A 27,430-nucleotide genomic window follows, 5' to 3' on the forward strand; every position below is an offset into this window, starting at 1 on the left:
TTTTTGGGGGGGGGTTATGGTGGAATGAAATGGTTGAAAACTGCTTATTCTCACTCTAAAAGTAATGTTTGAGAATTTGAGATTGGGGTACAATGAGACTGGACACCCGTCCTGTTCTGTCTTTATACTGTAAAAGGGCAGACAGTCCCGCGCCCTCCATCAACCATATCATGATATAAAAGACCCATGCGTTCCATTCACACAAACAACCTGTCGATTCATTCATTCTTCCTCTAAAATGTCTAAATGCTACCGGTTTCACTTTCCGTTTCCTTGAAACGGTTGTTGTCTTCTGCCGACGGTAGATGGCAGTATTGTCTAAACAATTTCCAGTGTGACTTGATTCCCATTTATAATACTCATAGAAGAAGGAAGAGACAATTGTAGAAAGAAGAGACATTTATTGTATTAATTTAATAATATACCCCGTTTTTCCGCTAACGGTAATTTTATAATGATATACAATTAAGATAAAACGTCTCATACATTTCTGTGTGAGTCTTAACCAAATGACAGCCTGCCCGCTTGCATGATGCAACAAGGAGCAATCGCTTAGTCGCCACTCATACACACTGTATTCCTACTTCTTAGGGCAGGTTTGTTCATTAAATAAGTAAAACAATCATTAAAATAGTTTCCAACTGTACTTGAAAATGTTTGCCTGAAGTAGCAAATCGCTGCTGCTACTGCTAGACTACTCAAACATACTGTCACGGTTAGGGGACATTAAATGGAGCATATTTAAATCTTAATTGATTGATTGATTGAAAATTGTATTAACAGATTGCAGAATGGGTACAATACAGTACGGCTCAATATGCAGAGAAATACTTTCGTCTTGTTTACATCAGGGTCCCCCATTTTCAATTCATCATAACATATGACATACAGGTAGACAGTACTGCTACATCTATACATTTATGACATACCAGATTTACAAATACAGTACTGTTTGAATTGTGATACAAAAAGAGTTTAAGAAAGAGTATATACATTTGACAAAGAAACTACATTGGAGGAGGTTTGGTAGGTGGGGTGGGAAACTTCACATTTGCATTATGCATCTCCTATTATATTAATAATTTGAATAATGTACACTCAAGAGGCCCCAGGGGCTTTCCCTTTCGCTGACATCATGACGTAATAAGGGAGTTTCCGCACCACGAGCCAGCAGCAGCCAATCAGATCTCTGCTCCTCAGACTGCGGAAGTAAACCAGAGACGCAGGCGGGGCGGTGTCACGACACATGGCGTCAGTCAGACAGACAGAAAGTCAACCACCTTGATACAAACACAAACACGCATCTGTGAGTCTGGTTTTATATATCTCGTCGCGTACTGTACCAGGGGGAGGAGGACGGGACGGGAGGTTGAGCGAGGAAAAGGGACGTTCCTCTTCTTATCGTAATACGCAGAATGCAGGACTATCCGGTTGAGAAAGTATTATTAGTAGGTGATGACGGGAGAGTTCGCGGTCAGTCTTTTGGTCCCAAGAACAACTTGAGTGCAGTGAGAGCCATCATGAACGGAGACGGTAGGTTTTTCATTCTCAAACTGCATCTTATTATTATTATTATTATCATTCATTGGCAGCACGTGACTTAACAGTAAGGGCCGACACCCTTTCTATGGATAGGTTACTGTCCCTTTAGTATGGTATTATTACATTATCATAATGTTATTACTTACAGCTCAGTTGTGGTTTATGGATTAATGTTGGGTCTTATTTCAATGTGTCCATTTCGCCTTGTGCGTCTATAGCAGTTTGCAGCATCAGCCCATCATCAAGTTCCCTGTTGGTTAATAATAATAATACACTTTTTCTCTTTGCACTACAGCACTCGACTTTGCAGACTTGGGTGAGTAGTCTGTTCACCTGTCATGCAGTGGCATCATAAGTTATGATGCAACTTACAAGTCATGTACAACCAGTTATGATTCATGATTCATAATCATGTTATTATAACTGGTTGTACATGACTTGTAAGTTGTAAGTCGCTTTGGATAAAAGCTTGAGCTAAGTGTAAACGTTATACGCTTCTATTACTTCCCATGTCTAACCTACAGTTCACTGAAATGTAAAAAAAAAAATTGCACTCATTCAGATTCAGATTATTTTATTGTCACAGCTTTTTAAAATGTACATACCTTCAGAAAAACGTGAGATGAGATGCTTGTTTTTCCGGCTCCTCAACCGTAGTAGATTTGTAAACATAATACACAACGTTATTCTATCTATATACAAACTATACCTATACACAAAATAAGCTATATAAACTAAAGCTATAAACTAAACATAATACACAACGTATATTCCATCTACTGTGTACAAAATATAAACTATAAACTAAACATAATACACAACGTATATTATATATACAAACTATACAATTCAAGGTGTATATGTTAGCAGCAGTGTGTGCGAGTCTTGTTAATTCATTCATTAATGACATGGTGCAGAATCAGTGTCAATAAAAAAAGGGTTATTATATCTGTTCCAAGTTTTTACTGTAAGCTTAGCTATAACTATGAACTAAATAAGCTATAAATAAACTAAACATAATACACAACGTATATTCTTCTTTTTTTTATCCACTTTTTCTCCTCCTGTTTTTCTGTATTTTTCTCCCATCCCAATTTAGTCGTTATGCCAATTCCCCCCTCCCCTTCCTGGTCGTTGTGCGCATGTGCCCCCCACTGGTCGGTCTAGGGAGCCCTGAAGTCTTATCACATGCTTCCTCCGAGACATAGGAGACAGCCAGCAGCCTCTTTTCACCTGACAGCGCAGACTCATTGGTGAAGTGTAACGCGTGGGAGGTCACACTACCTTCACCATTTCCCTCCCTCGCTGTGCAGGCGCCCCGACCGACCTGTAGGAGTCGCTGTTTACAACGACCAGATTACCACCCCACCGGCTTCCCTCCCGCTGACACCGCCGGCCAATTGTGTCAGTATGGACGACCGACCAAGCCGGAGGCACCGCTGACAGCTGGATTCGATACCAGTGTCTCTGCGGTGGTAGACAGACGCTTAGTCCGCTGTGCTACCCGGCCGCACACAACGTATATTCTATATACAAACTATAACTATAAATATTAACTAACTATAAACTAAATGAGCTATAAATAAACTATAAACTAAACACAATACACGACATATTCTATCTATATACAAACGATACAATACAAGGGTTATATCTGTTCCAAGTTTTTAGAATAATAGTCTCATCTTTCTGCCAATTATTTTTGCAGACATTATCCAGCAGTTGATCACAGAGGACAGCTTTGCGAGCCCCCCTGGCTTCACCCTCCCTGGACCCCCGCCCCCACCCGCAGACCTGTCCCAGGACCACAGGATGCAGGAGGGAATGAAGATGAGGCAGAACTCCTCTTCATCGCCATGCCAGCCGCTGCTGGTGGCTAGGTGCACTACTGCCCCTCGGGTGAGAGTCACATTTAAATCTGAATGGTAATGGACAGCATTTATATAGCAGCTTTTATCCAAAGTGCTTTTTACAACTTATGCCTCACATTCACCCGTTCACTCACACACTCACACACTGACGGCGGAGGCGACCGTGCGAGGTGCCAACCTGCTCATCGGGAGCAGTCAGGGGTTAAGGTGTCTTGCTCAAGGACACTTCGACACGCTGCCAGGAGAAGCCGGAATCAAACCGGGAACCTTCCGATTACCAGGCGACCGCTCTACCTCCTGAGCCCCCAAATCTACCCTCACTTCCTGCCTGATGACGTAATAATAATAATAATAGCTTGGATAGCGTCTTTCAAGAAACCCAAGGACGCTTTACAAAGCAACAAAAAAAAGACGCATAAGTAAAATAAATAATAATAACGACAAAAGACAGGGAGACTACTAGGAGCCGTAAGGCCTTCGTGAACAGGTGGGTTTTCAGGGCCGTCTTGAAGGGGTCCAAGGATGTGACAGAGAGGATCTCAGCCAGCATGCTCCTCTCAAGGAGAAACACCTGCCTATCAGCTTCCTCGATCTCATATCAACAACCATGCAGGTGCACGTTGAAGGTTGCTAATTCAAGCGCCGCCATAACAAACACAGTCACAAAGACGCCGCACTCCTCAGTACTACTAACACATGACAGACGGGTGATGATGCAGGTGTTTGCGTTGCGGTTTCGCCGGTGGGAGTGTCAGACAATCCGGGTTTTAAGGTGAGCGTGGTTAATGTTTAGCCTGTGGTTGACGTGTGTGTTTTGTTGCTATGAAGAGCGGGCGAGCGGTATGCGGGTCACCAGGTCAGCCGTCTATTACTGTAAACCACGGGGCTTCAGAGAACCGGTAGATCAGAGGCTGTTATCTGATCAGACTGCCTCTGTAGTGGGTGGGAACCTAGCCCAGACAGAGATGGATTATAGGGGGAGCACAAAAGAAGCCTCAGGATTTTCTTTTAAACGTGCACAGTCTTTGATATAGATTTATTTTTGACGATACAAAGGGGCAGCCAGTAGGGTTAACCCTTTCACTACCACACTACAGACGGTTAACCCTTTCACTATCGCACTACAGAAGGTTAACCCTTTCACTGCCACGCGACAGACGGTTAACCCTTTCACTCTTTGAACCGCTGCGGTCAGGCAAGCGCTACCGCAGTCTCATGGCCAGTACAGAGAGACTCAGAAGGAGCTTCTATCCCCCTATAATTACACCAGAGGTGGGCAGTATAATAGTGCAATAGGCTCTGAACAGGCTTATTTTCACATTATCTGTACACATATAACATCTCCGTGCCAGCATATTGGCCCGTGCATACAGTTTGCAACACTGGCGCTGCACATCAACATCATCACACATGTCATCAGTGATATTGTCACCCAAATATCGCACACTCTTCACCACATCTAGAGCGCAGTCAGACGACAAGAAGGAGGGACACTTTTGCTTCTGGTCCTCCTTAGTTTTCACTATCATAACAACACTCTTGTTAGGGTCGAATTTGATATCATGTTGTATATCATACACAGATCAGACTTTAAGCAATTAAGAGTTCTTAGAGCGTAGGTTTTGGACCCCTAGCCCTTTGTAACCAATTACCAAACTGTAGAGTCTTTTCTCAGCACAATCTATGTTGTTCTTCATCCTCGATACCCGCAGCTCTGGCTACTTAGCCAACAACTAATGTACAGTAATGGGGCCACACCAGTCTGTTTACAAGTCTGAAATAATACTCCACGGTGCACCAAAGCAAAGCCGTTTGCTTTTGAGTATGTTTTGTACAGTGGCCATATTAACTTTGCAGTACTTCTGTGGCTAAGTAAAGCAGGAGCTGGGTCATCCAGTATGAAGCACAGCGCGTGGGTTGTGCAGAGAAAGGACTCTACCCTTCAACGACACCTTCAGCGAGTAGGAAACAGGGCTAGCAGTTCAACATTCTTACTCTTCAAGAACTCCCGTTATGCTCTTCCTGTGTCCCGGGACAGTTCAGTGTTTGTAAACACGCACTACTCTCCTATAGCTAGGAATCGGCAGAGATGGAACACTCTCTGGTTTGTGATGTCTGTGTGTGAAGCCTGTTGCAGATGGTGAGAGAAAGACAAGAGACACACCCCCTCTGTACACCGACGGCTCGTTTGAGGGAGGAGGAGGAGGAGGGAGGAGTGGTGACTGCATGCCTTGGAGACGAGTGTAATCCGATCCCTACTTTCGTTTTGCCTTCCTTTTCTCGCTGGCGAGCCAAACCCCTTAGGGGTGAAAGGTTACATTCTCTGGACATTCTGCTCCTCCAATCGGTTGATCCACTTTAACCGGAGTCGGCTTCCTGTTTCCTGCTCTCTCTCCTCGGCTTGATCCCCCCCGAAGCTTTTGTTTAGCTGTTGTCTTCAGACCACAAAAGGCATATGCTCCGGCTATAACACAACTCGGTTTACATACGCATAACACCGCTGGCACCCCTCAGGGGCGGTCTGGAACACGACAGGCGTCACTCGCGGCTCTGCAGCGGCTGTCCTAGCGGGTGCTCCTGACCGCCTCCAGGAGAGATAACGGGGCGACAGCTGTGGTCAAACTTTTTCTCCTTTTGTTCTCACGGTTCTGTTTACGTCTCTTTTGTCCAGCGGATGATCACCGGTTACGTCTCAAAGGTACAGTTTGTTGTTTTTTAATCGGGCCTGCGTGTTCTTTGTGTTACTTTTTGTTTTGTTTATATAATGTGCACAATATTGCGGGTTCACGCTGGGTTCACTTGCATGGAAGAGACGGGAGGGGGAAAAAGTGGAAGCCTTTGTGTCGGTGAGAGAGAGAGAGAAAGAGAGGGAGGGAGAGAGACGCACACAGTTATAGAGAAAGTATGAGAGAGGGAGGGAGAGAGATAGAGACACACGGTTATAGAGAAAGTAAGAGAGAGGGAGACAGACTGTTATAGAGAAGGTATGAGAGGGAGAGAGAGACGCACAGTTATAGAGAAAGTAAGAGAGAGAGAGAGATACATACACAGGGTTATAGAGAAAGTAAGAGAGAGAGAGATACACACGGTTATAGAGAAAGTAAGAGAGAGGGAGACAGACTGTTATAGAGAAGGTATGAGAGGGAGAGAGAGACGCACAGTTATAGAGAAAGTAAGAGAGAGAGAGAGAGAGAGAGATACATACACAGGGTTATAGAGAAAGTAAGAGAGAGAGAGATACACACGGTTATAGAGAAAGTAAGAGAGGGAGGGAGAGAGGGGGGATAGAGGGAGAGAGAGAGAGAGTTTGTGAGTGTGGAACGGAAGGCGTGGTGGTTCTGTGGTGTAACAGATGCAGATGGAGTCGAAACAGGCCGTGGTGAATGATATTATCTACTGATGCAGAGTACGATGCCAGAATAACACTCTTAACTACGGTTGGGTACCCTTCACATTTGAACCGATACCACTTAAGTAAGTCCAAACTTCTCAATTTCAATGTCGTTATTTACTTAGAACATTTTGTTCGCGTAATTCGGTCGGTACCCTTAAGTTCGGTACCAAACCCTACTGCTAACCCCAGTGTTGTCATGTGGTGTCACTGCTAACCCCAGTGTTGTCATGTGGTGTCACTGCTAACCCCAGTGTTGTCATGTGGTGTCACTGCTAACCCCAGTGTTGTTGCTATGTGGTGTCACTGCTAACCCCAGTGTTGTTGCTATGTGGTGTCACTGCTAACCCCAGTGTTGTTGCTATGTGGTGTCACTGCTAACCCCAGTGTTGTTGCTATGTGGTGTCACTGCTAACCCCAGTGTTGTTGCTATGTGGTGTCACTGCTAACCCCAGTGTTGTCATGTGGTGTCACTGCTAACCCCAGTGTTGTTGCTATGTGGTGTCACTGCTAACCCCAGTGTTGTTGCTATGTGGTGTCACTGCTAACCCCAGTGTTGTTGTCATGTGGTGTCACTGCTAACCCCAGTGTTGTTGCTATGTGGTGTCACTGCTAACCCCAGTGTTGTTGCTATGTGGTGTCACTGCTAACCCCAGTGTTGTTGCTATGTGGTGTCACTGCTAACCCCAGTGTTGTTGCTATGTGGTGTCACTGCTAACCCCAGTGTTGTTGCTATGTGGTGTCACTGCTAACCCCAGTGTTGTTGCTATGTGGTGTCACTGTTAACCCCAGTGTTGTTGCTATGTGGTGTCACTGCTAACCCCAGTGTTGTTGCTATGTGGTGTCACTACTAACCCCAGTGTTGTTGTCATGTGGTGTCACTGCTAACCCCAGTGTTGTTGCTATGTGGTGTCACTGCTAACCCCAGTGTTGTCATGTGGTGTCACTGCTAACCCCAGTGTTGTTGCTATGTGGTGTCACTGCTAACCCCAGTGTTGTTGCTATGTGGTGTCACTGCTAACCCCAGTGTTGTTGCTATGTGGTGTCACTGCTAACCCCAGTGTTGTTGCTATGTGGTGTCATTGCTAACCCCAGTGTTGTTGCTATGTGGTGTCACTGCTAACCCCAGTGTTGTTGTCATGTGGTGTCACTGCTAACCTCAGTGTTGTTGCTATGTGGTGTCACTGTTAACCCCAGTGTTGTTGCTATGTGGTGTCACTGCTAACCCCAGTGTTGTTGCTATGTGGTGTCACTGCTAACCCCAGTGTTGTTGCTATGTGGTGTCACTGCTAACCCCAGTGTTGTTGCTATGTGGTGTCACTGCTAACCCCAGTGTTGTCATGTGGTGTCACTAGGGATGGGTACCTTTCACATTTGAACCGATACCGGTACCTGTGAATCGATACCGGTACCCAACGGTACCTTTTTTCGGTACTTTAGTCTCATGAAATTTAATTTACCTACCTCAGTCGAAAAAAAAAAATCCAAACTTCAAATAACTACAATTTCGACAGTTTTGGGCTTGTCATTGCTCCGACTGCTTTGTTGTTGAATCAAGTCAAATCCTAGGTAAGCATATATTGTGCGTGTGAACGTTGACATGAAAAGAAAAAAGTAAAAAAAAAAAAAAAAAAAAAAAAAAAACATTTTTATTTTTTTATTTTTTATTTTTTTCGGTTTCTCACTTGATTCGATACTCGGTAGTACCGACGTGTTTCGGTTCGGTACCTCAAAAGTACCGAATTCGGTACCCATCCCTAGGTGTCACTGCTAACCCCAGTGTTGTCATGTGGTGTCACTGCTAACCCCAGTGTTGTCATGTGGTGTCACTGCTAACCCCAGTGTTGTCATGTGGTGTCACTGTTAACCCCAGTGTTGTCATGTGGTTTCACTGCTAACCCCAGTGTTGTTGTCATGTGGTGTCACTGCTAACCCCAGTGTTGTTGCTATGTGGTGTCACTGCTAACTAGAGCTGCCGCGGTATTGATATTTTCCTTACCGCACGAATTTGCGAAATATTTTCTACCGCCGCGGTATTACCGCACAGTGCGCACAAAAAAAAAGAGAGTTTGAATGCATTTTTTTTTTTTTTTAGTAGTCTACTCTTATAGCCTGCCTCTAGTCTAATGGCGCTTTTCCACTGCATAGTACCTACTCGACTCGACCCGCTTTAGGCACCTGGTACTTCGTTCATTTTCCACTGCAGCCAGATACTACTCCGTTTGTCTCCGTGTGGGGACGCAGGCGGCGCCGCTTGTGTACACTGAAAGCTCCGTGGGCATAGATGTCCGAGGGCTTGCAGCAAGCCAGAGTTTAACACAGTTTCAATCAATCAATCAATAACAACATTAACCAGACTCTCGTTGCGTCTATTCTGCCAAAGCTAACGTTACCTCTCATTGTGTATTCTACCAAGCAAACCCGGGTTTAACGTTACCTCTCGTGTACATATCGGCTGACGGTAGCATTAGGCTAATAACAACAACAAACTTAACACATCAGCGATCTTGTTGTGACACTAAACTCTCCGCTCGGTGGTAAATTGGGTTGATGTCGGTTTTGTTTCATCAATAAATAAGGCAGAATACACAGTGAATCCATTCTTTTTTGTTTATTGCACTTGGTTCTGTCGCAAACAAATCCTGAATGAAATGCATCCTTAGCGAGGCAGTAAAGATGGCGGCGCGGCGTTCTGTTTTCGTTCAGAGGCTACAAAGTGTGACGCGTCGAGTAGGGGGTATCTGCAGAGCCGCAGAGCCAGGCTGGACCAATAGGGTCGCTTGGAACCGAGTAGGGTATATCTGCAGAGCCGCAAGCCGCAAGCCAACTTTATTATTATGATAAAAAACAGCTGTGACGCGGTATTCAGCCTAACTCTGCGGTGAGCGTGATGCAACAGCGATACCGCGGTAATGCGGTTATCGCGGCAGCTCTACTGCTAACCCCAGTGTTGTTGCTATGTGGTGTCACTGCTAACCCCAGTGTTGTTGCTATGTGGTGTCACTGCTAACCCCAGTGTTGTTGTCATGTGGTGTCACTGCTAACCCCAGTGTTGTTGTCATGTGGTGTCACTGCTAACCCCAGTGTTGTTGTCATGTGGTGTCACTGTTAACCCCAGTGTTGTCATGTGGTTTCACTGCTAACCCCAGTGTTGTTGTCATGTGGTGTCACTGCTAACCCCAGTGTTGTTGCTATGTGGTGTCACTGCTAACCCCAGTGTTGTTGCTATGTGGTGTCACTGCTAACCCCAGTGTTGTTGCTATGTGGTGGCACTGCTAACCCCAGTGTTGTTGCTATGTGGTGTCACTGCTAACCCCAGTGTTGTTGCTATGTGGTGTCACTGCTAACCCCAGTGTTGTTGCTATGTGGTGTCACTCAAGTTCAAGTTCTTTAATAGTTGTCATACAGAAGTACAGAATACTTTCATACAAAATGCTTCTTACTGTTACGCTCCAGAGACTGTGCTAGACAAGATAGTATCAAATAACATAATATAGCATGTAATTTAGAAGAAGAAAAATTAGGTCACAGTGTTCGGTATAGACATATGTACAATGTTCTGAGTTACCATATAATATACAATACTATGCAGTGTACTAATGTACAGTACTATCTAGTGCAAAGCAGAAATGGGATGAGGTACAATTTTAGGTACAATTTACAGTAAGGTGTACGAGTTGTAGTGCAATCCTTCATCAATAAATATAAAGTGTGGGGAGTGGGTGCTACAGTGTGTTTGTTTAAAGTGGGTGTGTGCTATAAAGTGTGTGGAGTGGGTGCTACAGTGTGTTTGTTTAAAGTGAGTGTGTGCGTGTGGATGTGTGTGCTATGTGCGTTTGGTGGTTGTTGTTGTGTAGTGTTCATTCATTGTTCGTTTAGCAGCCTGATGGCCTGGGGATAGAAGCTTCTTCTGAGTCTTTCTGTGCTCGCCTTGAGACTCCGGTATCGCTTGCCTGACCGCAGCAGTTCAAAGAGGCAGTTGTTCGGGTGACTGGAGTCTTTAATGATTCTCTTAGCCTTGCCCGTGCAACGCTTGTTGTAAATGTTCTGGAGGGTGGGGAGCCCCCCTCCAATTGTGCGTTCGGCTGAACGTGTCACTCTTTGTAGTCTGCTTCGGTCTTGTGCAGTGCTATTCCCAAACCAGGAGGTGATGTTGCCGGTCAAGATGCTCTCTATTGTACATGAGTAGAAGTTCTTAAGGATCTTCTGACTGACTTGGAACTTCCTTAGGCGCCTGAGGAAGTAGAGGCGTTGTCGTGCCTTCTTCACAACACTGTCAATGTGTGTGGTCCATGTCAAGTCCTCGGATATGTAGGCTCCGAGGTACTTAAAGCTGTTGACTCTCTCAACCGGTGCCCCGTCGATGCTGAGGGGGCTGTAGTCCTTGACCCCCGACCTCCTGAAGTCCACAATCATCTCCTTTGTTTTGCTGACGTTCAGGGAGAGGCTGTTTTCCTGGCACCATCCCGCCAGGACCTTGACCTCTTCCAGGTAGGCCCTCTCGTCGTTGGCAGAGATCAGGCCCACCACCACTGTGTCGTCAGCAAATTTGATGATTGTATTGCTACTCCGCTGAGCCACACAGTCGTGTGTGTACAGGGAGTAGAGGAGGGGACTCAGAACACAGCCCTGGGGGGCCCCTATGTTGAGGGTGATGGATGAGGAGGTGCAGTTGCCTGCTCTCACCACCTGGGGTCTGCCAGTCAGGAAGTCCAAGACCCACTGGCAGAGGTCATAGCCCAAGCCCAGGTCCCTGAGCTTGGCTATGAGTATGGAGGGGACTATGGTATTGAATGCCGAGCTGTAGTCGATGAATAGCATTCTCACATAGTTCCCCTGCCTCTTGTCCAGGTGTGATGCTGCTGTGTGCAGCACATGGGCTATGGCGTCCTCCGTGGACCTGTTGGGGCGGTATGCAAATTGCAGGGGGTCCATGTTGATGGGGAGGGAGGAGCAGATGTAGCCCTTTACTAGCTTCTCAAAGCACTTCATGGCTATGGAGGTGAGAGCTACAGGGCGGTAGTCGTTGAGGCAAGCAGGCTTGGATTTTTTGGGTACAGGGATAATAGTGGACTTCTTCAGGCAGGTGGGGATGACAGCCTGTTCTAAGGACAGGTTAAATATGTCAGTGAATACTGGGGCCAGTTGGTCGGCACAGACTTTTAGGACGCGGCCGGGGATGCCGTCCGGACCTGCTGCCTTCCTGATATTCACTTTTTTAAAGGTCCGCCTCACCTCATGCTCTGTTACCCTGAACACTGCGCCTCCATCAGCAGCCGACCCCCCCCCCCCCATTGCCGTGGCTTGTGAGCTGGTGTTGTTATTACCAGCATCAAACCTCGCATAGAAGGTATTGAGGTCATTTGCTAAGGAGATGTCACTGTTCAGTTTGAGGGAGGCGCCTTTGTAGTCTGTCATCGTTTTGAGCCCCTGCCACATAGCTCTAGAGTCAGCTTGTTCAAACTGGAGTTCAATTTTATCCCTGTAGCGCCGTTTGGCCTCTGACACTGTCCTCCTTACGTTGTATCGCGCCATCTTGTGGTCATTCATGTTGCCTGCCACTAGGCCGTCGTTGTATGCTTTGGTGCGCTCTCTCAGAGCTTCACGGACGGATTTGTCTACCCAGGGTTTTTGATTTGGGTAAACTCTCATTGTGGTAGTGGGGATTGTTTCTTCCACCCTAGTACAAACATAGTCCAGCACTGTCTCCGTGTAGACATTAATGTTATCTGTGTCGCGGAACACATTCCAGTCTGTGCCGTGAAACACAGACCGGAGCGTCTCCTCTGACGTCAAATCCCATTTCTGCACCTCTCGCGAGACTACAGGAGTACTTTTAATTCTCTGTTTGTACTTTGGTGAAAGAAAGATTGACGCGTGATCTGATTTACCAAAGCCACTATCAGAATGAGCCTTGTAGCCACCTTTAAATTGCGTGTAACAGTGATCTAGGATGTTACCGCCTCTGGTGTTGCAAGTCACATGCTGATAGAAGTCAGGTAATACCTTTCTCAGATTGGCGCTATTGAAATCACCCAGCACTACAATGGCGGCGTTAACGTTCGCCACTTGTATTCTATTTACCTCGTCGTGTAGTCTGGAGAGCGCAACCTTGTTGCTGGCTTGCGGTGGAATATACACTCCGATCAGGACGATCGCCGTTAACTCCCTCGGGAGGAAGAAAGGACGACACTTGATGGTTATATATTCCAGTTCTGGGGAGCAGTGGTTGGATAATTCCTTCACGTTAGTTGGATCGCTCCAATTTTTGTTAAACATGAAGGCAATACCTCCTCCACGTTGTTTACCGGACTCTGCTGCTGTCCGATCCTTGCGATGGATAAAGAAGTGATCGGCTGGTTGAATTGCGTGGTCTGGAACCTCCGGTGTGAGCCACGTTTCGGTGAAGCAGAGAACGTTGCAGTCCCTAACGTCTCTTTGATATTGAATCCTTGCTCGGATGTCATCCAGTTTATTGTCAATTGATTGTACATTGGCTAGCAATATACTGGGTAGTGGTGTCCTGTGCCGCCTGGTTCTCAGCCTGTTACGGACTCCAGCTCTCTTTCCTCGTCGTCTGGGTCCTCTTTTCCTGGGATCAAGGAACAAAGGATCTGGTCCTAATCTCCGGAGAATTTCTTCAGGCCATTGTTGCGGTTCGGAAAGCTGGTCCAGTGAGTAATCCAGTTGGTAAATTTCCCGTAATCCAATGTCTATGAGTGACTGACGGTCATATACATTAAATGCACCAACAGTTGGTACAAACAAAACTCTAAAAACTATAAATATTAACAAAAGTGAGCACAGTCTCGACGGAGCGCACAGCTAACCCCAGTGTTGTTGCTATGTGGTGTCACTGCTAACCCCAGTGTTGCTATGTGGTTCCACTGCCACCACAGTGGCGTCTTTGCTCGGAAAAATGCCGTGCTTCACCTTCAGTGTCATTAACTGTAATGAGTGGCAGACAATGTGTTTCTTATCGGGGTGACAGCGGCTCAAGAGGTAGAGCGGTCGTCTGGTAATCGGAAGGTTCCCGGTTCGATTCCCAGTTCGATTCCCACTCCTCCCCGGGCAGTGTGTCGAAGTGTCTGAATTAGGTGTAGGTGTAAGCTTCCTTGGGTTTCTTGAAAGGTGCTATATAAATCCAAGCTATTATTATCATGTCATCAGGCAGGAAGTACGATTTGGGGGTGACAGTGGGTCAGGAGGTAGAGCGGTCGTCTAGTAATCAGAAGGTTCCCCGGTTAGATTCCCGCTCATCCCGGGCAGCTCGTCGAAGTGTCCTTGAGCAAGACACTTAACCCCTAACTGCTCCCGATGAGCAGATCGGCACCTCGCACGGTCGCCTCCGCCGTCGGTTTGTGAATGAGTGAGTGAACGGGGAAAAATGTGAGGAACAAATTGTGAAGCGCTTTTGATAAAAGTACTATATTAATGGGCCATTTACCATTTATCGTATTCACTTACATTTTTATATTTTTTTATCCACGTTTTCTCCTTCTTTTTCTGTTTTTCTCCCATCCCAATTTAGTCGTGCCAATTCCCCCCTCTCCTGTCTTGATCGTTGCTCGCATGTGCCCCCCACTGGTCGGTCGTAGGGAGGGTTGAAGAATCTATCGCGTGTCCCCTCCGATACATGCGGAGTCAGCCAGCCACTTCTTTTCACCTGCCAGCGTGGACTCTCATTGACGAGGAGTAACGTGTGTAGGAGGCTCACACTACCCCCGACATCTCCTGTCCTTGCTGTGCAGGCGCCCTGACCGACCTGTAGGAGTCGCTGTTTTACAACGACCAGATTACCACCCATCGACCCCCCCTCCCGCTGACTCTGCCAATTGAGTCGGTATGACGGCCGGCCCAAGCCGGAGGCAACGCTGACAGCCGGATTCGATACCGGTGTGTCTCACGCGTTGGTGACGAGCGCTTAGACCGCTGCGCCACCCAGCCGCCCATTCACTTTTATTTTCATGTCCAGACGTCGTCTCCCTGCGTCTCTTGCTCGTCAGAGAGATATATATATATATATATATATATATATATATATATATATATATAATATTTAATAAACCTGTGTGTTTCTCCTCAGGCACCGTGCTCCTTCTCCCCCTCCCACCAGCAGCAGCAGCAGCAGCAGCCGCCCCGCGTGGCAGACATGTCGTCGGCGCACCCCGCCCGGGGGGCCGCCCCTCCTGCGGGTTCCGCCCGGCGAGGACGCGGCTCTTTCGCCTCGCCGGGCTCCAGGGGCCGCGGGGGCCCCCCCCCCTCCTCCGCTCAGGGCCGGGCCGACGCGGAGCTCCTGGAGAGGAGGATCCTGGTGGAGAAGCCCAAGCTGGTGGTGGTGGAGGAGCCCAAGGAGCGGGGCATGAGGTTCCGCTACGAGTGCGAGGGCCGGTCGGCCGGCAGCATCCTGGGGACGTCCAGCACGGACACCAAGAAGACGCTGCCTGCTATAGAGGTACTGGCTACACATCCTGTTAGAAAAGCATATGACGCCATTGTTGTTGTCGTTAGCTCACATGCTAACGTTAATGGCAGCGACCATAGCATTGTGGCTAGGCTAGCTATCATCGCTTAGTAGAGCTATAAACAACGTTATTTAACATTGCAGAATGGGTACAATTACAATACGGCTCAATACAAACAATTGTTAAGGGGCCCAGGGGGTGTAGACTGTTGTAGTTTGGTCAAATCAAGCAAATTTATATCATGCTCAAAAAAGAAAAAGAAAAAAAATCTGCCGAGCGATGTGGAGCGGGGACCGGGGAGCGCTCGATTCAAGGTGAGCGGTGAGCGAGCGGAGAGCGACTTGGGGGCGGGGTCGACATGAGCGATTAGCGGAGCGGAACAAGCCGTCTAGAGCGAAGAGCGGATTTCTCGCCCGCGCCGATCCGCTCACGGGCCCTGATAGGGACTAGCGTTTACACTTCCATGGCCCCTTTAGTGACTGTGATGCACGCCAACAGGGTTTTTGGACGAGTGAATCCACAGTCCCTTGCTCTTCCATAGGAAAATCCCATAATTCGGCGTTGCTAATAAACATTTAAAATAATTTTTATAAACCGGTCAACACGGCTCAAAAACGGCTTTAGCTGCCTGATGCCGGACATAAAGCTGTGTTGAGTCTGTTGACCAGTTTATAAAAATGATTTTAAATGTTTATTAGCAACGCCGAGCTTTCAAACCATTGCGTTTCTCCTCGTGCAACTGTGAGTACCTTTGAAATGTCTCTGCGATACGGGATTTTCCTACGGAGGAGCAAGGGACTGTGGATTCACTCGTCATCCAAACCCTGTCGGCGTGCATCACAGTCACGAAAGGGGCTAACAACACTTCCACCACAATGAATAGAAATACTTTTTAGTAACTGAACGACATGTAACGTGTTCTCTGGGGGTCGCGGGGCACGGAGGGGCTCGATGGAATGTACCCTCTATCCCAGAATAGAAGGGGTTCCCCTGCCTTTGTGTTTTCATGTGACACTTTACTTCAAGCTCTCTGCTCTCTGAGTGATGGAGATGTGTGGAGGAGGAGGAGGAGGAGGGTGTGGAGAAGGAAGAGGAGGAGGAGTGGGGGATGTGGAGAAGGAAGAGAAGGAGGAGTGGGGGATGTGGAGGAGGAGGGGGGTGTGGAGAAGGAAGAGGAGGAGGAGTGGGGGATGTGGAGAAGGAAGAGAAGGAGGAGTGGGGGATGTGGAGGAGGAGGGGGGTGTGGAGAAGGAGGAGTGGGGGATGTGGAGGAGGAGGGGGGTGTGGAGAAGGAAGAGAAGGAGGAGTGGGGGATGTGGAGGAGGAGGGGGGTGTGGAGAAGGAAGAGAAGGAGGAGTGGGGGATGTGGAGGAGGAGGAGGAGGGGCTCTGGAGGAGAGAGTGTGGAGGAGGAGGAGGAGGAGGGGGGGTGAGGAGGAGGGGGGGAGGAGAAGGAGGAGGTGGGGGTGAGGGGTTATCAGACTCAAATATAACTCTTAACTGAAATAGAAAGTCCCCCCGCAAATCCAAGGTCAAAACACAAAGCAGTTCACCCCATCCCCCGCTCTCCACACACATGCATGCACGCACGCACACACACACAGACACACACACACACACACACACACACACACACACACACACACACACACACACACACACACACAAGTTCTGTTAACAGAAACACACTCTTCACACTGTAAGCCACCAGTTCTCCACGTTTGATCGAGATTAATTTGTCCTTCTCAAGTGAAATCCAACATTTTAAACGTTGTACAGATCAGATTAACCGTCAGGTTGATGCATCTCTCGTCTGTTTGCCTTTTTCTCTTATCGTATCCCATAATTCCCCCCCCCCCCCCCCCCCCCATCTCTTTTCAGATCCAGGGGCCCGTTGAGCACATAAAGAAGGTGACGGTCACGGTCTCCCTGGTGACCAAGGACCTGCCCCACCGGCCTCACCCGCACTGCCTTGTGGGTAAAGACTGTTCTGAAGGCTCTGGCATCTGCGTCGTCAGTTTCAACCCACACAGCGACAACCGGCACAGGTGCTCATTCTCTTCTCATCCTCCTCATCCTCTCTTTTCATACTCTCTTCTTGTCCTCTATCTTCTTAACCTCTCTTCTTATCCTCTCTTCTTATCCTCTCTCTTCTTAACCTCTCTTCTTATCCCCTCTCTTCTTATCCTCTCTCTTCTTAACCTCTCTTCTTATCCTCTCTTCTCATCCTCTCCTCATCCTCTTTTCTCATCATCTCTTCTTATCCTCTCTTCCCATCCTCTTCTCATCCTCTCCTCATCCTCTCCTCATCCTCCCTCTCCTCATTCTCTCTCTCCTCATCCTCTCTCTTCTCATCCTCTCCTCATCCTCTCTTCTCATCCTCTTCTCATTCTCTGTTCTCATCCTCTCTTCTCATCCTCTCTTCTTAACCTCTCTTCTTATCCTCTCCTCATCCTCTCTTCTCATCCTCTCTTCTTAACCTCTCTTCTCATCATCTCCTCATCCTCTCTTCTCATCCTCTCTTCTTAACCTCTCTTCTCATCATCTCTTCTTAACCTCTCTTCTCATCCTTTTTCTCATCCTTTTCTCATCCTCTCCTCATCCTCTCTTCTCATCCTCCTCATCCCCTCTTCTCATCCACTCTCTACTCATCCTCTCTCTTCTCATCATCTCTTCTTAACCTCTCTTCTCATCCTCTCTTCTCATCCACTCTACTCATCCTCTCTCTTCTCATCATCTCTTCTTAACCTCTCTTCTCATCCTCTCTTCTCATCCACTCTCTTCTCATCCACTCTCTTCTCATCCTCTCTCTTCTCATCCTCTCTTCATATCCTCTCTTCTTATCCACTTTCTTCTTATCCTACTCATCCTCTTTTCTCATCCTCTCTTCTCCTCCTATAATTTCTCACATGCTCCATCCTTCTCTCCTGTTCACCGCTGAATGTGTCCTGTTCATTGCTTATATTACTGAGCAGTAACATACCAAAGGCTGTGTCTATGTATGTATTATTAAGTGGTGTGTGTGTGTGCGCGCGGATGTGTGTGCGTTATATCTTGCAGCTTTGCTAACTTAGGCATCCAGTGTGTGAGGAGGAAGGAGCTGGACGCTTCACTTGAGAAGAGAAGAAGCCAAAACATCGACCCCTTTAGAAGTGAGAGGAGCCCTGACATGTACACACATGTACACACACACACACACACACACACACACACACACACACACACACACAGTACTAGAGCTTATTTACTTTATTACATCCGTCCATCAGTTCATACAACAATGGGGAAAGTGGCATTTCTCCTGTTACATTGATTTGAATACAGATGTATTAACTGGTAGATGTATCTACATACACTGCACACACATCCACATGTACACACACTCACTTTAAACAAACACTCACCTTAGTTACCACTCACTTTAGACACTTATATGTATCTATTATTAAAGAGATTTGCACCACATTCAATACCTCATTTGCACCCTAACCCTAAGTTTTGTACCTATGCATTCTACCTCACTGGTACTCATTTCATTGTATCCTGTATTTTGTTCTGACAAATAAAATCAAACTTGAAAACTTGAACTTGGTGTCCCTGTCCCCCCAGCCGGCCACTCTAAGAGCATCGAGGACATGGACATGAACGTGGTGCGTCTCTGTTTCCAGTGTGACCTGGAGTGGGAGGACGGCAGGAAGGACTCGCTGAACACCATGGTGTCCAACCCTATCTATGACAAGAGTGAGTAAGACTAAGAGGGATGGCCGTGAGTAATCGATTACTCGCGGCTATGAGAAAACTCTATTAAATAATTAATAATTTTTATGAAAAAAGAAAATTAACATTTACATTTTTTTTTTTTTTACATATTTGTTTCACATGTATGTGTAAGATTATACGTGAATGAACAAAATTAAGTTAAAATATATATATATTTTCTTTAAGAAATCTTAATTTTTTTTATTTACTTTTTTTCTCCACTTGTAATACACGATTAATCGAGTATATCATGGGATCAATCTATCTGGATTTTTCTTTAAAATGCCCATCCCTAATCCACACACACAACCCTATCTACGACAAGAGTAAGAGCCTCCACACACAAGCTGCTGTTGACCTACTCTCTAATACACCACAGCCATGTAAGTGTCCTTCCTTCCTGAACGGCGGAGCAGACGACACTGAACAGCGCGTCATTGACCCGGTGTTTGTGTCTCTGCCACAGAAGCGACCACGACGTCGGAGCTGAAGATCACCCGTTTGAACTTCGACGAGGGCCCCTGCAGCGGCAAGACGGAGATCTACATGCTGTGTGATAAAGTGCAGAAAGGTGAGGGAAGTGGATCGGCACGCGTGAACGCAACAACGGGAAACACAAGCACAGGCGGGATCATAACTGACACGCGAAAGAGGAAGTGAAATGCTGATGCGACAACGATAATAATAACGTTGTGTATGTAAAATAATGAAATGTGGAAGTGAACGGTTTAGTTAACGGCTGGAGATCTCGAGAGCTGATAGAACCCGTTTGACTCTTTACTACTGAACTCTGCGCGGACTGAGCGAAAAGCACTCATTCATTTATTAGCACTTTAGATCTTATTTGTATACGGATATTTTATATTTATTGATAATCTGTTTACTTATACCAGGGTAGACTAAGACTCAGTATGGAGTATTGCACATTGTACAGAGTAGACTTGGGTTAGCTACATACTTGTAACATGCTTTGGATAAAAGCGCTATATAAATGCACCATTTACATCTGTAAAAATAAAGAAAAACAGCTTTCTAGCAACAGCTTTCACATGAGTTATCAGTCATGTCCATCCTGATTTCTTCCCCCTCTCTGCCCGTGTGTAACTGTGTTGTGACCGGACATGTGCGCTCTCTCTCTCCTGGATATCCCAGACGACATCGAGATCATCTTCAAGCGGGGGTCCTGGGAGGCCAAGGGGGAGTTCGCCCAGACGGACGTCCACCGGCAGATCGCCATCGTGTTCAAGAGCCCTCCGTACCGGGAGCAGGACGTCACGGAGAGGGTGGAGGTCAGCGTGCACCTGCGCCGCCTCTCCGACCGCATGGACAGCGAGCCCGTGTCCTTCACCTACCTGCCCCACAACCCAGGTCAGTCCTTCACCTACCTGCCACTAAGGCTGTCCCCGAAGCCTGTTTTGGGGATTCGAAGGGTCAGGGTTTTTCGAACAAACGTTCGAGCCTTTGTTTTTAATTAAAAGAAAAAAAGAAAAGAGAAAAAAAGAAAAAATGTAATTTTTTTTTATATAAATATCCTCAAACTAAATCCTCAATTTGAATAACGTTTTTTTTTTATTAAATTAACTTTCTTTAATGAATATAACTCATCAGTTTTAATACTATAATATTAGTGTAGCCTAATCTTTATCGGCAACTGTGAAGAAAAACCCCATTGGTTTAAACAGAATGAATAGACAATTTTTTTTTTATAAAAAATTCGAGTGTTGATTTAGAATTCGAATGCCAACGTAACGAACGAAGGTCCGAACGTTCAGGCTCAGCCCTACCTGCCCCACAACCCAGGTCAGTCCCCCCCTGTCCTTTACCTACCTGCCCCACACCCCAGGTCAGTCCCCCCTGTCCTTCACCTACCTGCCACACAACCCAGGTCAGTCCCCCCTGTCCCGTGTCCTTCACCTACCTGCCCCACACCCCAGGTCAGTCCCCCCTGTCCTTCACCTACCTGCCACACAACCCAGGTCAGTCCCCCCCCCCTGTCCTTCACCTACCTGCCCCACAACCCAGGTCAGTCCCCCCCCCGTCCTTCACCTACCTGCCCCACAACCCAGGTCAGTCCCCCCGGTCCCGTGTCCTTCACCTAGCTGCCGCACAACCCAGGTCAGTCCCCCCGGTCCCGTGTCCTTCACCTACCTGCCCCACAACCCAGGTCAGTCCCCCCGGTCCCGTGTCCTTCACCTACCTGCCCCACAACCCAGGTCAGTCCCCCCTGTCCTTCACCTACCTGCCCCACAACCCAGGTCAGTCCCCCCTGTCGTTCACCTACCTGCCCCACAACCCAGGTCAGTCCCCCCTGTCCTTCACCTACCTGCCCCACAACCCAGGTCAGTCCCCCCTGTCGTTCACCTACCTGCCCCACAACCCAGGTCAGTCCCCCCTGTCCTTCACCTACCTGCCCCACAACCCAGGTCAGTCCCCCCTGTCCTTCACCTACCTGCCCCACAACCCAGGTCAGTCCCCCCTGTCGTTCACCTACCTGCCCCACAACCCAGGTCAGTCCCCCCTGTCGTTCACCTACCTGCCCCACAACCCAGGTCAGTCCCCCTGTCCCGTGTCCTTCACCTACCTGCCCCACAACCCAGGTCAGTCCCCCCTGTCCTTCACCTACCTGCCCCACAACCCAGGTCAGTCCCCCCTGTCCCGTGTCCTTCACCTACCTGCCCACAACCCAGGTCAGTCTCCCCTGTCCTTCACCTACCTGCCCCACAACCCAGGTCAGTCCCCCCTGTCCTTCACCTACCTGCCACACAACCCAGGTCAGTCCCCCCTGTCCTTCACCTACCTGCTACACAACCCAGGTCAGCATTTTCTTTTTAAGTTTGCATTTTTGTACCTCATTGTTTGCATTTTGTACCTCAATTTGTACTTTAGTACTTTTGTATATTGTATATTTTGTATAGTGGGAGGACTTTATTTGACTTTCTTTTAACTTTTTACTGTATGAAGCACATTCTCAGGGGGCTCATACAGAACCAAGCATTTCACTGTAATATACGTGTACTTTATACGTGACAAATGGTGTGTTTCTGGAGACGGTGTTCGTCCTGCTTCCGGTGCCGCCGTGTGCTGAACACGATGCACGTTCCTACCCAGGGTGACCTTTTAAGGCATGAGAAAAAACTTTTATTTTAGTGTTTTTGTGCGTTAATCCCATTTCAGATCCATACGAGGTTAAGCGGAAGAGAAAGATTAAGAAGGACAACTTCACGGAGAGAGCGTGTGCAGCAGGTGAGACCGTAGTCCATTACTTTCCGACTCTTTCTGTAAACGAAATGAAAATGAATGAAAACCGGACTTGAAGAAGTGTTTATTTGTAGCACACATTGCTACGTTGTCATATGCAGCGAACACAACAGCGACACACAGGAACACACACGCGTTTATTTGCGCTCCCGTGGCCCCCCACCCCCCAAGGGCAGCCGGGAGCGGCATGGGGACCAAGTGCTCCTGTCCGTCTTCGTCAGGGATGCGACTTTATTTTGTGGCCCTTTTTCTGGAGGGGAAACCCTTGTGAGCACAGGGGGAGAACATGCAAACTCCACACAGAAAGGCCCGGGAGATACCCCACCTGGGTACCCGGCAACCTGGTCCCCAAGCGGGAATCAAAGCCAGGCCCTTCTTGCTGTGAGGCGACAGTGTTAACCACTACACCACCGTGCCACATCGGTCCTGTCATGGAAAATTCCATATATCGCATCCCCAGGTGGGATCAATCCATATAAATATTGATTACACAACTTCTCTCGTTTGACAAATCTGTTAGGATGTTCATAAACACCGGTAGACAGCCGTTACATCAGATCTTAAGTCACAACAATGAAATCTCTCTGCTCAGAGTGTCAGACCTAGTGTCTGCTAGGCTGTCTCTTGACCTATTTATACATTTGTTCAGAACTTCAGATGTTATCATTCTAAAGTGTGCTTCATCTTAGCTCTGGTGTAATCTAGGGACACCTCTGAACAACTCTAGTTGTAACTGGTTAAAACACTTTATTTCCCACACATATCACCGACCTGGTCTTAATGGTCTTCTGAAAAACAGGTTTGACCTGATTCTACCTTGCTTTAAGGTTATCAGGGCCACACTTCTAATGGATCTCAAACGTAGTCAGAATGACTCAGCATTTTAGGTACACATATACCCACTTTAAAGTAGATAGAGGAGGAATTAATTAATTATCATTAATTAATACATTACAGCTTTAATGCTGTTATTCTCTAAATTGTCATAACAGTCCTTTACTCCCCCCTTTTCCTCTTCCACACACACAGGGACCGAAACTAAAGCCCGCCGCCCGCCAGGGGCGGTCTGTTTTTACCTTTGGCGCATGACACTTAGAGGGCTGCCCGCCGTGTGGCGTGTAGACGTGTAGTTCATAACGATACTCTTGTGCGAGTACAGATTATAGCCGCTCTCGTCTTTTTTTTCTCCGCCGCGAGATCGTTAAAAAACTACAAGTCCCACATTGCACTCAAGTCAACGGTCCAATCACAGTAGAGTGACGTGACTGGTTTCATGAGAAATAAAGCAAATGACCAATCGGAAGCTCTCATTTGGCTTGTTTACTTCCGTCTGCTCTAGTCTATATCGGACCTCCATGAGCTAACGTTACTGTTTAAACAATGACCCAGTCAACTATTCACTTTTAGTTTAATACATGACGAGGCATTGTCTAACGGTATCTAGCTGGCTAGCTACTGATAGCTGCTGATATCAACAAATGCTCCAGCAATAGTCGACTCGAGTGCATAATACCTCCGTTCCCTCGTTAGCTAGCTTAGCTAGCTCACGTTAGATCCATCTGTCCCAGTAAACTAAATTGTCTTAACGTTATCTACCGGGCTAGCAGTAGCTACAGATAGCTCCTGATATCAATGTCTTATAACATTGATTGAATGCGTATTCTAGCTGAGGGCATGTTGAATGTGATTTGACAAAAGAACCGTAACGTTAAATAGGGTCCAGCTGCATCGCCGGAGAATCCTTGCATGCTGAATGTAGGGTCTAGCTGAATATAGGGTCTAGCTGCAAGGCCGGAGAATCCTTGCTGGAGCTGGAGGCTACTCAAGTATACACACAGACAGTGGAGCTGTTTGCAGATAGCAAGCATTTTGACTTATTGCGTGGTGGCGATGTCTCGCAGATAATACAACTACAAGTATGATTATATAATATATATTTTATTTAAAAAAAAATGTATATAAAATATATATATATTTTTTTTTAATCAAAAAAATGTTGGCAGGTAAGAAATATGCTTGGCGGGTAGACTCTTCCCATCTACCCGCCACTGGCCGGTGAGTCAAAAAGTTAATTTCGCTCCCTGCACACACATGTGGGTTACATTTGTGATTCTATGTCATGGGTGTCTCAGTCCCTCAGATGGTTTGTCTTTATTGAAAGGCTAAATTGTTGCAAACCTTTTCAACATAATGGTGCATCAGCTGCTGGGTTGAGCTGTATTATTAGTGCAGGTGTTATCTCTCCGTCTCTAGTGTCTCTGTTGACCAACACTAGTAGAAATAGATGGCGTTCAGCCACTGGGAAACTCCAAGCTGGGCTGGCTTCCAGAACGTTTCATTGTTTTCACAAGTTCAAATTTGTGAAGGCTCATGCACACTTTCAGTTTCCTTTAGACCGGCGTCTAGGAGGAAAATAGGAAATGTCCATAGACTTTATTTGAAGTTGACAGTGTTTAAAGCAAGTAAAGGACTGTTATGACAATTGAATGATAATTCAATTAGAAGTGTGGCCCTGATAACCTCAAAGCAAGGTAGAGTCAGGTCAAACCTGTTTTCCAGAAGACCATTAATGTCATTAAGTAAAGGCCATGTCGGTAATAAACTAACATGTGGGTAATAGAGACGTTTTTTTAACCAATGACTCGTGTCCATCTCTAATCAGAAAGCACCGACGTCATGGAATCACCCGAAAAGCTACTGATTTTACAGTCACTTCTCTTGATCACCTGTTCACCGCATCTCTTAACATCCACCGTTCTCCATCCCTCTTCCTCCACAGCCCAGAGTCCAGATCCAGCAGAGCCCTCCACCTCCCAGACCTTCCACTTCCCCCAGAGCGAGCCCATGAGGAGTATGGAAGCTCTGCTGCCACCTCCCCAAGCCACATCCTCCTCCGCCTCCTCCACCACCACCGCGCACGGGGAGATGAAGTACACCGCCCCCCAGGACGCTAGTAACCTCTCCAGCCAGGGCTACGAGAACACGGACGAGCTGACGCTCCTCAACCAGCTGCTGGAGATGCCCACGTTCCAGGCCATCCTGTCCGACCCCAGCCTCACCTCGTCCATGTTCCCCGGCGCCGGCAGCGTGGTGGACGTGAACTTTAACCCCGGCTTCGCGGCGTTCGGCCAGCAGGACCTTTCCCAGTACAACGACTTTCAGTTCAACCAGCTGGTCAACGAGAACCAGAGCCACTCGCAGGAGATCCCCGCCCACCTGGTGCAGGTGAAGAGGGAGGAGGAGGAGGAGGAGGAGGAAGACGACCTATGAGGAAGGAGGAGACGGCATTATAGACGCTTGAGACTCTTTAATGAGAATGAATTCTTTCTCCACTTGGACCTCTATTGGTTTGGAACGCAGAGGAGCCTTGCTTGCGATTGCTAACCCAAGTCGAAGCAGAGGAGGTCCGGTCTGGCTGGCTCACAATGTCTGGACCGGAGGGGGGGGGGGGATTCTGGACCCAGTTTGTTCCTCTTTAGTCTGGCTATCCTCTCATTCACCCCCCGTCTGTTCAGCGTTCTCCAAAAAGGGGCCTTGCTGGTCGAGGCCTTGGGGCGTCCAGAGGGGCTAGTTAACATTCCAAAGCGTCTGCTCCTCCAGACCCAGGCGTCGGTGGGATGATGACTGTGCCGTCTTCAATGTGCTGCTGCTAGCGTTTAGCATGAAGAGGCTCCACTCGCAGACGGTCTGTAGCTCCGGCTCTGTAAGAAGCCATGGACACTAAAAAAAAAAGAAAAAAGGGAACCCACAAATGTCTTTATTTAACCTGCTAAACGGTAGGATCTGCTTCCCCACGAACCCTTTCACTGCCACACTACCAAATGGTTAACCCTTTCACTGCCACACGACAAAGGGTAAACCCTTTCACTACCACACTACAGAAGGTTAACCCTTTACTATCACTTAACCGTCTGTAGTGTGATAAAGGGTTAACCTTCTGTAGTGTGTGGCAGTGAAAGGGTTAACTAACATGGTCAAAGACCGAAATGTACATAGTGCATACTTGTGTACGTGTCGCTTAGGCCTGTATATTTTACTTTTATTAAATTGAAAAAGAAAGCAATACGCTTGGACCAGCACTCACAGATTTTGGTATATTTAATGGCAGCCTGAAACAAACATGTTTCGGAACAATTATGTTCCTTCCTCAGTGTTGATGGCTAGCATTAAATATACCAAAATCTGTGAGTGCTGGTCCAAGCGTATTGCTTTCTTTTTCTATTATACTCCACGGGATTTCAGCACCCAGTGTTATAATTTGTGAGCGCAGTCTATCTTGACTTTTACTTTTATTAAATTGAACACAACATTATTAGTTATTGGCAATAGCGAAAGGAATACACGCCCAACGTGACCACTTTTAAAAAGCTGTTCAAAACCTGTTGTTCTTTGTTGTTGTATATGAATATACACAGTTCCTGTTGTATATGAATATACACAGTTCCTGTTGTTGTTGTATATGAATATACACAGTTCCTGTTGTTGTATATGAATATACACAGTTCCTGTCTGCTTTCTGTTGACATCACAGACCTGTCGGCTTGCTTCATAATCCGTCTACATGCAGTAGAATCTTAAGACCCACAGCGCCGTCTGTCCGTCGCTCCCTGTCACCATCTCTGGTCCTGCAGAGTTTTCCTGTTACACAATACGAGAGGTTCATCTACTATCCCTGCAGTTTGTTTGTTATGTGACCCCCCCCACTTGTAGTACTGTGATTATTATGATGACCATTTGAAAGACAAATAAAACGACTCACTTGGATCATAATTTTTGTCATGTCGACGTGTTTTAAAAACCCTTTTCACGTGTAGAAAGTAAAGACGTGTGCGGAAGGGGACAGTAAGGCTGAGTGAGCGATGAGGGGACAGTGGCTCGGGAGGTAGAGCAGTCGACTGGTGATCAGAAGTGTCAAAGTGTCCTTGAGCAAGACACTTAACCACTAACTGCTCACGATGAGCAGGTTGGCACCTCTGCCATCGGTGTGTGAATGTGTGAGTGAATGGGTAAAATGTGAGGAACAAATTGTAAAAGCTGCTATATAAATGCACCATTTAAGATGCTACTCTAGACTCTAAACCGGATGAGTCGTTATCTTGGACCGTTGTGATCAGCCGTTGTAATCGCTGTTCAATGTGGCCTATT

General features: G+C 47.0%; 1 protein-coding gene across 2 annotated transcripts; it reads left to right on the plus strand.

Moving 5' to 3' along the window:
- Positions 1-1,297: 1,297 nt before the first annotated feature.
- Positions 1,298-27,031, plus strand: relb (v-rel avian reticuloendotheliosis viral oncogene homolog B). 2 transcript variants are annotated; one of them, XM_084326996.1, is made up of 11 exons: positions 1,298-1,533; positions 1,838-1,858; positions 3,251-3,441; positions 14,891-15,259; positions 17,150-17,316; positions 18,329-18,420; positions 18,878-19,009; positions 19,494-19,598; positions 20,180-20,395; positions 22,202-22,270; positions 25,065-27,031. In XM_084326996.1, exons 1-11 carry the CDS (start codon positions 1,416-1,418, stop codon positions 25,553-25,555), a joined length of 1,971 nt encoding a protein of 656 aa, XP_084183122.1. In that variant the 5' UTR covers positions 1,298-1,415; the 3' UTR covers positions 25,556-27,031. The 2 variants fall into 2 exon arrangements, with proteins under 2 accessions (XP_084183122.1, XP_084183123.1); XM_084326997.1 differs by lacking the exons at positions 1,298-1,533; positions 1,838-1,858; positions 3,251-3,441 and adding an exon at positions 5,904-6,111.
- Positions 27,032-27,430: the final 399 nt, after the last annotated feature.

Source organism: Notolepis coatsorum (assembly GCF_963971535.1).
Source record: "Notolepis coatsorum genome assembly, chromosome: 1".
Lineage (NCBI taxonomy): Eukaryota > Metazoa > Chordata > Actinopteri > Aulopiformes > Paralepididae > Notolepis > Notolepis coatsorum.

Coding starts and splice junctions, on each gene's coding strand:
- relb (XM_084326996.1), top strand. CDS start 1,416: ATGCAGGACTATCCGGTTGAGAAAGTATTATTAGTAGGTGATGACGGG. Junction 3,442..14,890: donor GGTGCACTACTGCCCCTCGG/GTGAGAGTCACA, acceptor GTTTCTCCTCAG/GCACCGTGCTCCTTCTCCCC. Junction 19,599..20,179: donor GTGTGATAAAGTGCAGAAAG/GTGAGGGAAGTG, acceptor TGGATATCCCAG/ACGACATCGAGATCATCTTC.